General features: G+C 43.3%; 1 protein-coding gene across 3 annotated transcripts in view; it reads right to left on the reverse strand.

Moving 5' to 3' along the window:
- Window positions 1–631: 631 nt before the first annotated feature.
- The window catches only part of LOC126284033 (toll-like receptor 2), a 111,580-nt gene continuing 98,155 nt past the window's right edge, over window positions 632–14,056 (reverse strand). For all 3 annotated transcript variants that reach the window (XM_049982592.1, XM_049982601.1, XM_049982610.1), the window contains 2 exons: window positions 9,815–10,019; window positions 632–2,814 (listed from right to left, as the gene is read on the reverse strand). In XM_049982592.1, the coding sequence (XP_049838549.1) occupies window positions 2,530–2,814; window positions 9,815–10,019 (490 nt within the window). In that variant the 3' untranslated portion in view covers window positions 632–2,529. The remainder of the gene's footprint in view (window positions 2,815–9,814; window positions 10,020–14,056) is intronic.

Genomic DNA, 14,056 nt, shown 5'->3' on the forward strand with positions numbered 1-14,056 from the left:
GTTTGGCTTATTCTACATTTATGAGGATTCATTTGAACAAAAGTACATTTAATCTAATCTAATCTACAGCTGTAAGGAATACTGGGTCATGAATCATAGCCTCATGTTGTCTAGATGGGAAAGAATCAGAAATATCATTAACGAGAGGATTCAATGGACATTTGACAAAATCATTGCATGCATCCAGGACAAAGGGGTGCAATGTTGTATTGGTAGATGGTCTCATACTGTCAGATTCTTTGTAAATTTGACTCGGTTTTGTAATAACCATAATATCTTGAAATACTTTCTCAAAATCTAAAGTTTCAGTTCTTGTCCTCCCTCCTTTATGGATGCTTCATTTTCTAATTGGGGAGTGTGTACTATTATTCTACACCATGTGTCAGGCAGTGTGGTCTGCTATACCTTTAAATCCTGTTTGTAGATTACTTGTTTGATGTTCTGCAAATACCATTTAGCTTAGTACTATGATTGCTGAGTACAGGTTTTGATAAGCTACATTTCAGCATCCAATAAATTTAAGATCATAAAATCTAAATGTAACTGCGACATATTTACACCATGTGATAGACGAGCACACTGACATAAAAATACTAGCACATAATAATAACCTTCAACTAGACAATCAACGTAATGCTGTTGTATATTTAGAATCTGAACCTGCACTTTTCACAAATGACAAAGCTCGAAATTTAAAGTGAAAGTAAAGACAGATTAGGTTCAGCTTATATGAAACTGTTACATCCTTTTCGTTCTTACTGCATGATTGACATACTGAAGTTTCACCATCATTTGCTGCACATGATGTCGCTTGAATGTTTGCCTGGTGAGACTTTCCTAGGTGGGGAAGTAGTCTACTATCTTATAACTTTATTCACAATACGATAATTGAAAAGTATGGTAACGTAGCTGTGCCGCTAGTAATAAAAAGTGCCTCATAACAAAATATGTTTAGTTAAATTGATTTATTGATGATACATAATAGAAATAAATGAAACAAGTATGGTTCAAAACAATTCATCATTCAATTTGCAAATTACTAATGGTAATGAAGTCGTTTATGATGGAGAACACCGGCAGACATTAATATCTCCGTTGTTCACCAATGGTCTTGCCGAGATGGGTTCACTGGTTACCATCAGATCACCTAAGTGTTTGGCCAGTAAGTGGCAGGGCGACTGGCCGGGTACACCGCATGCTCTTGACGATTTTCGCCTCGGCCTTATAACAGAAGGGGCAGCAGGGTCATGGAGTCAGTTTTCCTGCCAATGTTCTGGATTCAATACAAACTTCTCAGCAGTGTCTAAGAAAAGCAACAACTTGCAAAAATGTTTCTGCCGACCCACGTGTCAGATGGGTACATTAAGCTTGGTGACCAGCTTGGTGTTCTTCGAGAGGCTACCTAGCGGCATCAGGTTTCACACTCTTCCTTCTCTCATCATTTCCAACAGGATAATGCGAATGTAATATACATACACCCATCATAGTGACCACACACAACAGACACAGTTGCAACGCACATAACTCTCAGACATCCCAAAGGAAAGTAGTCTGTGGGTGTGACGGACAGGAAAAACATATCCAATTAGAAATCTAAACCTCCTCATCGATGTCCCCAATCCATTTATGCCATAATACTTTTACTTTTACTACAATACCAGTGAGGTCTCGTGTAAAATGAAATCTACTTCTTTATGTTTCAGTATTGTGTCACTGATCTATTTCGTGTAGTAATATGTTTACTGATGCATGTGTTCATGAGATGGAGTCCTCCATTCGCGCATCGCAATAAAGCTTGGCTTCAGAGAGACAGTGCTGTAAGGTGTTACCACTTACGTACTCCTGAAGGTAGTAGGCGACTTTTATATGTAAGCTGGTGGCGAAGGTGGCATGGCCCATGTGCAAAATACGAGCGCAGATGGGCAAAGAAATCCATTACTGTTCTTTTACGCTATTGGTGGAAAATCACCGGAAACAGTAACAATCGTAAAATATCTGTGAGTAACCATCCTGAACTAGCTGAAGGAGAATGACTACATAACATACTGTTTAGGGAAGCGGATGCCACTCTGAGATTCAGGGGAACAATGGTACGGAAATTTAGCTCATCCTCAAAATATCCTACTTATTATTGGTACGTGACTCTTACCGAGGAAGATTAACGGAAGAGACAGAAAACAACAAAGAGCGTATCGTTTAGCAAACGTGAGAGTTTCACGGAGATGCACAGTAAACTACGTTGGCTCTCGCTACAAGAGGGGACTTTTATATCATGCAGACTATAATAGAAATTACTTGGCAATACGCTCTAGGAAGAGTTGAGCAACATGTTATATCCTCCCACGTACATGACTGGAAATGACGAAAGAAGTCTCAGAAATTAGAATTCGTTCTTCGACAGAAGAATCTTCCCATGCACCAATCCCGAATGCAGGAAGGAAGTGACAAAACGGTGGTGGCAACAGTGGTACCGTTCGCCAAACACGGTAATGTGGATTCCGGAGTTCGGGTGTTGATGTACTGTATAGATCACGCCTGGACTGCAGTGCGACTGCCCTCTTCATCGGCGACAGTGGTCCCCGCCTCGCCCTCTTCTGCGCCTGCTGCGGTTACAGCAGGGGTGGCAAGGGCCGCGCGCAGACGGCGCCACATTACGGCCTGCTGCTTGGGCTGCTGCGGCCACTCCAGGTAAGTGCGGGTGTCCATGAGGTAGCGCAGGTGCCGCGGCAAGCACGCCCGGTCCAGCCGCGTCAGCTCCAGCAGCACCAGGTGTGCCACCTTGACAGATGCCCACTCCAGCTCCCAGCGGCACCACTGTGACCAAGACGGTTTCATTCCGTAAGTACAGTAATGTCTGTGATAATACATCTCGGGTCAGTTATTTACTCCATTGCAAAGTGATTCATAATGCATTTGAAATGAAAACAAAAAACAATTGGGAGAACATAAACGTTAACATGCTTTGGGTGCTGCTATACTCTCGAAAGTGCACCACACCACTGCAGTATTCTGGGAAGGGAAGCAGCTCATCTAAAACCCATCTGTTTCTTTAGATATGTGGGTGATACCTTCGTTATCTGGCCACATGGAAGAGATAAACTGGCAGACGTCCTCACACATCTCAACTCCAGACATGAGAATATTAATTTCACCATGGAGATCGAAATGGATGGGATGCTCCCTTTCCTAGATGTTTTGATTAGAAGACGAGCTGACGGCACTTTTGGCCACAGCGTGTATAGGAAGAAGACGCACACTGATTTGTACCTACATGCGAATAGCTGCCACCACCCGGCACAAAAGAATGGCGTGCTCAAAACTCTTGCACACAGAGCTCACACCATCTCTGACAGGGACAGTCTCCAACAGGAATTGGACCATCTGAAGACCGTGTTTCGGAGGAACGGTTACAAGGAAGGGAAAACTGGGAAGGCTCTACATCCCACACCTGCAGCACCGGCGGAAACTGAGGATGAACATCAGGAGGAGGCGGCCTTGCCTATTGTCCCGTTTTGTAGGACCTTATCCAGAAAAAGTGGACGCATTTTACGTAAACAGCAAGTGAAAAACATCTTCCATCGTCCAAGCAAAACCAAAAGCCTTCTTGGTAGTGTCAAGGACTATCTTGGTCTACGTAAATCAGGGATTATCACATACCTTGCCAATGCGGGAGAGTATACATAGGTCAGACCATTCGTACCATTGAGGACCGATGCCGAGAACATCAACGGCACACTAGACTGCAACAGCCCAGTAAGTCAGCAATAGCTGAGCATTGCCTATCGGAACTCCACGGCATGGATTATGACCAAACCAAAGTCCTGACACAGACTGCCAAACACTGGGACTATGTCATCAAAGAAGCCACAGAGATTAGAGTAAGGGCGCCACAACTAAATCGTGACAGCGGTTACATCCTTAGCAAGGCGTGGGAACCCGCGATCACCCGGATTAAGAAGAAAAAGGATATTTCCCAGAGTGTGCCGACTTCGGAGGAGGAGGGAAGAAAACAAGAGCGGTGCCAGAAGACCCTCCTGCACGAGAAGATCTAGCCACGAGGGATTAGCCTGGCGGTCTTAGACGCTGCAGTCATGGACTGTGCGGCTGATCCTGGCAGACGTTCGAGTGCTCCCTCGGGTATGGGTGTGTGTGTTTGTCCTTAGGATAATTTAGGTTAAGTAGTGTGTAAATTTAGGGACTGATGACCTTAGCAGTTAAGTCCCTTAAGATTTCACACACATTTGATCATTTTCGAGAAGACCTAGGACGCAGCGCTCTGACGGCGGGAGAACGGTGGCTGTACCTGGACTGCGCGCGGGGCGCGGACCTCACCGATTCATAGGAAGCGCCTGAGGGAGGAGGGGGATTGCCCTATATATACCTTGCGCAGGCCTACCGCCAGTCAGTACATCAGAGCACCTGATGATGGCGAAGTGATCGATTGCCGAAATATTGTGTCCAATGCACACTCATATCAGGCTGTTAACACGAGATTTATTTCGTCATAAAATCCGCCTGGAGAAACTGAAGAATCAGCTCAGTTTAGTTTCACTGTCAATCACAAAATAGTTTTGAGATTTCTTGACAAATGGCTCTGTCACTTGCTACCTGTCAGTCTCCATTACAGGATGCTGATGGGCTCAAACTGCCACTGTGCTGATGACGTCTCTCTGTTTGGTGGGACCTGGTGCAAGTTCACACCAAAAAGACTTTTTCTTTCCTGCGGAGTGAGGGCAATCACCTGTTCTCGCTTGGCGCTCGCTGTGACGGCCCATAAATGCCCACCATGTAAGGCAGGCTGTACTTGCTTACAGAAGGAAGGGAGAATCCTCATATCGCTCATGGAAACAGTGCGAATCCCTGTTTTGGAAAGGAGACAGCCAAGTTTATTCATCATCCTTACCCACATCATGTGACGCAGTATGTAAATGTTTTTGATAAGTTGCATGGGTCACTCTTGTACCTGATACTGTCAGGTATAAGTTCATACTGAACCATAAGAGATCATTTTTAAAGGTTATGGAAATCACAGCTGAGAATAAAGTGCATTTCAACAACTGATGGCCGATTCTCTCTGCAGATAGCATATCTCTAATAGCCACTTCGTCGATGAGACTTCTTTCCTTCATTTCGAATAGAGCCACCATACTCTGGAACTAGCCAGGCAGTGTGAAACTGGAGGCAGGACAATGCTGAGCACATGTTGCCGAGGGATAGATACTAACTCCATCAACCACCTCATGGACAAGTTCGGAGCTAACGTTTCTTTTTATTTTTTCAGCGTTTGTTTCACAATGAACTGGGATCCGCCCTTCCCATCTTCACTTGGTTCGGGATTGTGCTTCGTCAGGATGGAGACTAACTATCTTGCGGTCTATATGAATGGAGTCCAGTGAATGTTGTCTCGGTCTCCCAGGCCGCCGTTCACCATCGGCTTCTAATGAGAACCTACGTTTTATTATTGTCCGTTGATCTGCTTGAAGTGTGGGCTGGTAATTACAATGACGGGAATGTTATTAATAGCTTGCACAGACATTCTAAGACACACAAATAGTCCTGTGTGGGTTTTTCAATTTGTGACAAAATTTCCGTGGGGAATACTGAATTAAAGACAATTCAAAGCAAGGATCTTAAACAGCGATCGCGACCCAATTTAGAAAACTTTTGGAGTAGTCCTTTAGAAGTATTGCAGGACAGGAGGCCTCTGTGTGTGAAACAGAACATCTTATATCCAACACAGAAATATCAAAGGGATGCGGTATGTTGATAGGAGCGACTGCAATGCTTAAAGGGTGGGAGCAGATGAGGCGGCTAGCTAACATTAGAAGCACCAAGCGGTATAGCAAGCAGGCATTGGTCAGTCTGTGCATGGAACACATGTCAATCCGACTGATGTGGGTACCTACTATTCACCAACACTTAACTGCACACACCACTGTACGCAAAATTCAATGCACTACTTTCTACATGTAAATAACAGTTATTAACATTAATAATATGCAGAGTAATTGTGTATTAGCTTAGTAACAAAATATTTTATGTTTGCTTCATATTATATGTTATTCATTTAAAGTATGTAGTGTTTTTATGTCATTTTCATAAGAGTGTGAGTACGATTTATTGTATAACAATTTTCTGTTAATGTTGGTCAATAAGAGAAGTAAAAATACATTAAAAATGCACAAGACTGGGAACGAGTGGCATGGTAGATAGGTGGTGACAGCTACAACCAACAGGAACCAAGCTGGAAGATATAGTGGGGGAAAACTGTTGTCCACTGGATTTGGGTATTGAGACCGACGTGACATATGATGAGCAGTGGACACCCATTCGTCCATCCACATTTAGGTTTTTCCTTGACTTCCTTAAATAGATCCAAGAAAACGCCGTGAAATACACTTTGAAAGGGCCTGGCCGCTCTCCTTCTCCATCCTTCTCTAATCCGAGCTCGTGCTTCACTTGTAATGAACTTTTTGTCGACGGGACTTTAAACACTAATTTTCCTTCCTTCCTTCCTTCCTTCTGATGAGGATGTGGTGGAGTATGGAACTCTATCTCAAGAAAACTAATTTGTAATCCTTGAAGGTCTTCGAATTTGAATGGCAAATGAGCGTGTATCGCAAGTGTCAGGACTATTTATTTTGCAAATGCATTGCCATAAAGGACTTCTGGTTTGGCTTCATTTTGATGGACAGTAATGCGCGCCTGATAGAGCACCGAAGGTGGTGGACTTCTTGCAATAAGAGGATATTTGATGAATGGACAGACCTACCCGTTCTCCCATCTTAAATTGCTCTAAGTACATGTGGGATGAGATGGGTAGACATATTACATCATTCCACACGTGCAAACTATTATCTAGCAGTTGTCAACCGTGCTGATGGAGGAATGAAACGCCCTACTAGAAGAAGTCCTTACCTAACTTGTGACCAGCATGGGAGCACATGCCAGAGTACGTGCTGCTGTCCGTGGTGGTTAAATTCCCTATTAAGAACCACGTCCCACCTTTTTTAATGTCCAGGGAATGAAAAAAAAAACCAGTGGTGATTGCATTTCAGTTGAAAACCAGTTCATTTTTATTACATCTTGGTGATAGGTAGCAAGCATCGTCATAACTTTTAAGTTCCGCCAGTTGAAAACATATCATTATGACTGTTCGCTTCCTACTCCGACATGGACAAGATGAGCTGCTGGAATTAGTTCTTTCTTTTCTCGATATTAAAGCCAAGTGGCAACACTGTTTTTGAGTAAATATATATATTTTTCAAAATATTCCTGAGTTCCTTTTCGACATGCAACAGGGTGTTAGTTAGAAAGTAAAGTGTATGAACTATGAGGCAATGTGGAAATGAAGTGTAGGTGCTAGGGTATAAAACGGGGCTTCTACTTTGAAGAACGATACCTAACTAAATACCAAGCAAATCCCTAAAATTCCACAGCACACAAAAAGTATGAAGGAACACATGTCTGTGCATCTTGTTTCAAGAGTAAATAAGGCATTAAACAACATAGGGCAGTAGAGTGAACAGTCCATGGCGGGATAAGACATGTTTTGTACCAGAGCCACATTAGAGGGAACACGCTGTTCCGATGAAACATTTTCGTTTGGTGGGGAACCATGATGCTGAATAACTTGGATGGCACACCAGATTACTGGTAAGGCCGTTCCAAGTCAATTTGTTGTGTTCTATGCAATGATTTGCTGTGATACAGGTCGCGACAATTTAGCGCATAATTCGTAGGTTTCATTCATTCTCTCTTCTGTTTACTTCTTCCATGTTAAGTAATATGAGGACGAGATCATTTCGGATTTCACAATATTCCTCTAACACTGTAAACTAATGAAGTTCAATACATTCTGAGGGTGTTGAAGCTATTTCTAGTTTCTATCCGTGTTCGCTCAAAATCCAAGTGCATAGAGCGCAATCACCTTGTAGGACTTAAGTCTGGCAAGTGATACCAGTGCAAAAATTTTTTTTGTGTATGTAAGTGAGATCGTCAACTTCCATCAAAAAATTATGAGTCAGGTACTTAGCGTTTGCATCCACCTTGTGTAAACGATTATATACTTGCGGAAGCAGTTTCATAGGAATGCCAGTCACAGCAAGTGTGAAACTAGAGAAAATTACCCATTCCTATTTCTTTAGAGAAGTTGATTACTATCGTATTCTCCAGTATTTTGTATATACTGGTTATTTACGGCCTGCATCACTAGGGAGAACTTAGATACTACCTACAAGAAAATTAAAGAGCGAGCTTGGGGAAGATCAGTTTGGAGTCCATAAAAAATTTTGGAACATGAGAGGCAATACTGACCCTACAATTTATCTTACAAGACTGATTAAGGAAAGTAAACCTACATTAATATCGTTTTTAGACTTAGAGAAACCTGTTGACAATGTTGTCTGGATACTGTCTTTGATATTTCTGAAGGTAGCAGGGATAAAATACATTGAGCGTAACGCTGTTAACAATTTTTACAGAAACCAGATGGCAGTTTTAAGAGTCGAGGGGCATGAAATGGAAGCATTGGTTGAGAAGGAAATGAGACAGGGTTGCAGACTATACTCGATTTTATTCAATGTGTAAATTGAGCAAGCAGCAAAGGAAACAAAAGAAAAATTTGGAGTAGGAATTAAAATCGATGGAGATGAAATAAAAACTTTGAGGTATGGCAATGACATTGTAATTCTGTGGGAGACAGAAGAGGTCCTGGAAGAGCACTTGAAAGGAATGGACAGTGTCTTGAAAGAAGGATAAATGATGAACACCAACAAAAGCAAATCTAGGGTAATGGAATTTGGTAGAATTAAATCAGGTGATCCTGAGGGAATTACATTAGGAAATGAAACACTTAAAGTAGTATACAAGTTTTCCTATTTGGAGACCAAAATAACTGATGATGTTTAAAGTAGAGAGGATATAAAATATAGGCTGGCAATGGCAAGTAAAGTGTTTCAGAAGAAGAGAAATTTGTTAACATCGAGTATAGATTTAAGTGTCAGGAAATCTTTTTTGAAAGTTTTTGTATGGAGTGTAGCCATGTATCTATGTGCAACAAGGGCGATAAATAGTTTAGAGAAGATTAGAATATAAGCTTTTGAAATGTGGAGCTACAGAAGAATGCTGAAGATTAGATAGGTAGATCACATAACTAATGCGGAGGTATTGAACAGAATTGGAGAGAAGAAAAATTTGTGGCACAACTTGACTATAAGAAGGGATCGGTTTGTAGGACATGTTCTGAGGCATCAAGGGGTCAGCAATTTAGTATTGGAGGACAGTGTGGAAGGTAGAAATCGTTGAGGGAGACCAAGAGATGAATACACCTCACAGATTAAGGAGTGGGTAGGTTGCACTAGTAACTTGGAGATACAGAACATTGCGCAGGATTGAGTAGCATGGCGAGTTGCTTCAAACCAGTCTATGGACTGAAGACCACAACAACACCTGCTGTTCTCTGTAATAGGAAAGTTGTTGTTGTTGTGGTCTTCAGCCCTGAGACTGGTTTGATGCAGCTCTCCATGCCACTCTATACTGTGCAAGGTTCTACATCTACCAGTACCTACCGCAACCTACATCCTTCTGAATCTGCTTTGTGTATTCATCTCTTGGTCTCCCTCTACGATTTTTACCCTCATCGCTGCCCTCCAATACTAAATTGGAAAGTATGTGCTGTGAATGACATCTGAGGTACTATTTCGGATAACATAACATTAAAAATCTTTGCAGCTCGTTAGAATTTTTATTCTTGCCTATCACTGTAATATCTGGGTTCGCACGTCACACCGTTCTGTGGCTTGCTCTCGCTCACCTGGCTGTCGACGAACGCCTGCGAGAGAACGATGACGGTGGAGCGGCTGTTGCGCATGGAGGACACGATGTTGTCGGCGATCAGCGAGCCCAGCGGGAAGTCCCTCTCGTGGAGACAGAGCCGCAGCGCCGGCTCATCAGGGGAATCCCCGGGGTGCTCCAGCTTCTGCAGCAGTTCTCCGACCACCCAGGCGCGGTCCGCGCTGCTGCTTACACACATCAAGGATCAGAAACTTATCACATAGCTTTACTTTCTAATATGACCAAGCAACGCTCAAAAAAAAAAAAAAAGAAATACTACGATAAGCAGCAGCACAAAATTGTATGTTAACCGGGGACCTAAAAACGCCGCAGCCGCAGTGGTCCACAACCCCACGACGACTACCACAGTCCACTTCACCCCTCCGTCGCCACACACTGAACCCAGGGTTGTTGTGCGGTTCGGCCCCCTGTGGACCCCCCAGGGAACGTCTCACACCAGACGAGTGTAACCCCTATATTTGCTTGGTAGAGTAATGGTGGTGTCCGCGTACGTGGAGAAATTGTTTGCGCAGCAATCGCCGACATAGTGTAACTGAGGCGGAATGAGGGGAACCAGCCCGCATTCGCCGAGGCAGATGGAAAACAGCCTAAAAACCATCCACATCGTGGCCGGTTCACCGGACCTCGACACAAATCCGCCGGACGGATTCGTGCCGGAAAGCCGTGCGTTAGACCTAACGGCCAACCGGGCGGTCTAGCACAAAATTACTCGTTGGCATAAAAGATATTTTATGATCTAGATCCATATGAGAAATTCTGCTGTCTGTTTCCAGCTGGAATATTATTGGCGAGATAATTAGATGTGGAGAACATATACTTGTAATTAGCAGTATTAAGCAATGGAAACTACTGAGAAGAAAATAGAAAATTTGATAAGAACCTGAATATATCACAGGAAAGACGTGGTGAGAAGCACTTTCTACATCTGAGATAGAAAAGTTTATTCACACGCTGTTTCGATCGACATGACTGTCTTCAGGTTCAAACTCGATGTTGAGTTTTTGTGTCAGAAGTTCATCAACGACACAGGCTAGCCACAGTTCGCCAGTAACCGTCCATAACACTGATATATTGACCACCGAATTACTTACATGTACGTACGATTATTGCTTCAGTCGTCATGTGGCTGTATTACTCCAATTGCCTTTCGCTAACACCACGAATCCCTACAGATTCAACTGCCATTGTGGAAGTCAATGAAATATGAAACAAGCCGAGGGTAAAACATAGTAACCTATTCCCCGTCCACTTGTGCCTGCTGTTTCACATAATAACGGGTTTTCACGACGTATCGGTTCAGGCGTGTAGATTTCTCCCATTCAAATTACTGAAATTGGTGGTTTAGAGGGAATTTAAACAACCGCCTATAATCAGAACAGAACACACTAGATACACTGCTGACACACAAAACTGGTAGTGAATAAAGCTGTTTAATTAGGAGCTATAGGTGTTAATGACGGTTTGAGCTGGTTACTATCTTCCAATCTTGTAATCAGCGTTGCTGAATCTCGATTATGGAAAACTACGTCCATCTGCTAACTGGCTTGGTGATTTCCTGTGTTCGGGGCTGAATTCATCAGATTTCCGAACTCCTCAGAATTTGACTTAACGGCAAAATATGCCATGCACATTTTATTTGACTTTCGTGCGACTTAGACAATTCTCTAAAACAGTTAACCTCGTTATACATAGAGATGAGGCTACCTGCGGGCCTCACAGAAACTATATTTTGATGTCTAAGTAATAGCATTTATCAATTCTACATTACAGCCCATCATCTAAAAGCAGAGTTGTTTTGAAGGAGCATGTAAACGAGCCTCTATTTCTTCATCCACATTTCAATTGGTCATCTTAAGGGGAACTGCCAGACTTCTGCGGACCATAATGATTTGTAACTGTTGGACGTAGCCTATTCTGCCAAGCAGTACCATGGGTGACACCATGCCTTCAAACAGTGTCATGGGGTGCGATTGGCGAGAATGGTGTTGTATTGAAAAAGGGGGAGAGGGGCTGCAGGAGGTTATCACGGATTTTGACTTTGCGCTAAGGTGGCGCCTCACTCTGATATTTTTCACAGACTCTTTTATGATTGAGAACATTGTCATTTGTTCGGATTTCCCGGTCCTTGTTGAAGACTGAAGGTTAAATCCTGTCCTAATAACATGTCAACTGTTCCTGTTCGAAGGTCAAAAAATTCTTCTCCCTTGATACTGTGGTCTGCACTGCAGAGCTTACTTCCTATCCGAGGCATCGCTCCATATTTGATTCTCGTAAAACTTCGATATACAGCTCTCTGCCTGGTCGAGATACTGACAGGAACACTCGTATGCTTACGGTGAATGACAATTGTCCATAACATTCCTTGATTTTGGAATCAGCTCAGCTAGTCCTTTGATTATTGGTTGGGATATGGATACTATTTTATGTTTCTGTGATGTCCACGCAACTTATGTGATTGGTGTTCCTGTATACAGTAGGGACACCAGAAATTTGATATCTTCTCATGATGTCTCACCACGCTGAAAACGACCGCAACTGACATTTTTTAAGTACGTAAAATAGTTGCTTGGTGGACAGCCACCTGTATAGCTCATCAACGCATAAGCGTCCACTGGTGTCACATAAGGAGGGTAGCAATTTGCATATCTGGGATTCTACCTGATTTTATAATTTACATTTTCAGTTACTCCTGCTAGGATGTGTGTATGCAGAGGATCTGGCCTCTGTTTGTGAAGTGCTAAATGCAGTTTTGGCTATGGCCGGCCACATTCAGGCTGCTGCATTGGTATGGGTGGTGGTGGAGAATGAGGTGCGTTGCTAGGGCTCTCCTTCCAAGGCATCTATTAGTGCAACCAATGTGGTGGATCCACCCACACATCACGGTGGGTGGCTGTTACTAACACATTTGCGTCGCTCCAAGAAGAGAGCCAGTGTGGATACTGGCTGCTTGGCTTCGACTATTCACCCTGTGAGTGGACACTTGGCCGCTCCTTCAGCAGGGTCCGAGCAGGCAAATAGGGGTAGGGTTTTACTAGTTATTGGGAGCTCCAGCGCTAGGTGTGTTTTGGCACCCCCTAGGAAGATAGCGTTCGAGGTTTGAAAGAAGGCCAATGAGTACTCGGTATGTCTGCTGGGGCCCGTTATTCGTGATCTGGTGGCGCACTCGCCAGATGCTGTAGAGTGTGCAGGGTGTAGTCGTCTACAAGTTGTGGCCTACGTTGGCACCAATGATGCCTGTCGCATGGCATTTGATGTCAACCTTAGTTCATACAGGTGGCTGGCGGAGGTGGTCAAGACAGCTGGCATTCTTCTCAGAGCTGACCAAGGTCCTTTGGTTTGGAGGTGAGTGGAGGGTCTCTACAAAAGTGTGTTTGCCGACTCTGTGAAGGTCTTGGACAGAGATTTCTAGATCTACGTTATTGTATGGGGATTTGGAGGACTTCCCTTGATAATTTTTATGGTTCACTGCAAAAAGGAAGTAGCTACTCGGGTAGCAGAGTGCTTGTGGGGTGTACAACAGGATTTATTAGGGTAGACGGTAGTTTTAGGCACTCCGATGAACATCGCCAGCCGACAAGAACCAGGGGGACTTAAATCGTGGTCAGGGTAAAGACACTGTTCACTGCAGTTGAGGTTCATTGCAGCTGACAAAAATATTGTCTCTATTGAGGTCGAAGTTGAGTGTGACAGATGTTGGTCAATCCAAGTTCATTTTTGGCAGTTTTTAACGGAGTTATTCTAAGAGAGTCTACAGTGAGTAGTGCGTTATTAGCCAGATCATGCAGTAATACGTGTAGTTGGACCCGACTTAAACCTACCGCGTATAGAGTGGGACGTTTACGGATTCACTGCGGGGGGTAGTGGCAGACCGTCATGCGAAATACTTTTGCACACTTTTTCTTAAAATTGTCTTGAGCAACTATCTTGGCAGCCCATACGCAATGGAAATATATTAGACTCTGTAGCTAAAAATAGACTGAGACTTATCGACGATTTCATTACAGAAATGGGGATTAGCGATCTTGATATCCATAAGAACTATGGCTACGAAAGTTAATAAATTAGTCAAAAATAATAGACAGAGCAGAGTACCAGTTGTTAGCATCTCACTTAGGCTTTGAATTAACATCACATATATCCAGTAAAACGAACGTACAGGAATTATGGGCCAAGTTTGGTCTGGAGGTTTATGTGCCTAACA

Source organism: Schistocerca gregaria, chromosome 1 (assembly GCF_023897955.1).
Source record: "Schistocerca gregaria isolate iqSchGreg1 chromosome 1, iqSchGreg1.2, whole genome shotgun sequence".
NCBI lineage: Eukaryota > Metazoa > Arthropoda > Insecta > Orthoptera > Acrididae > Schistocerca > Schistocerca gregaria.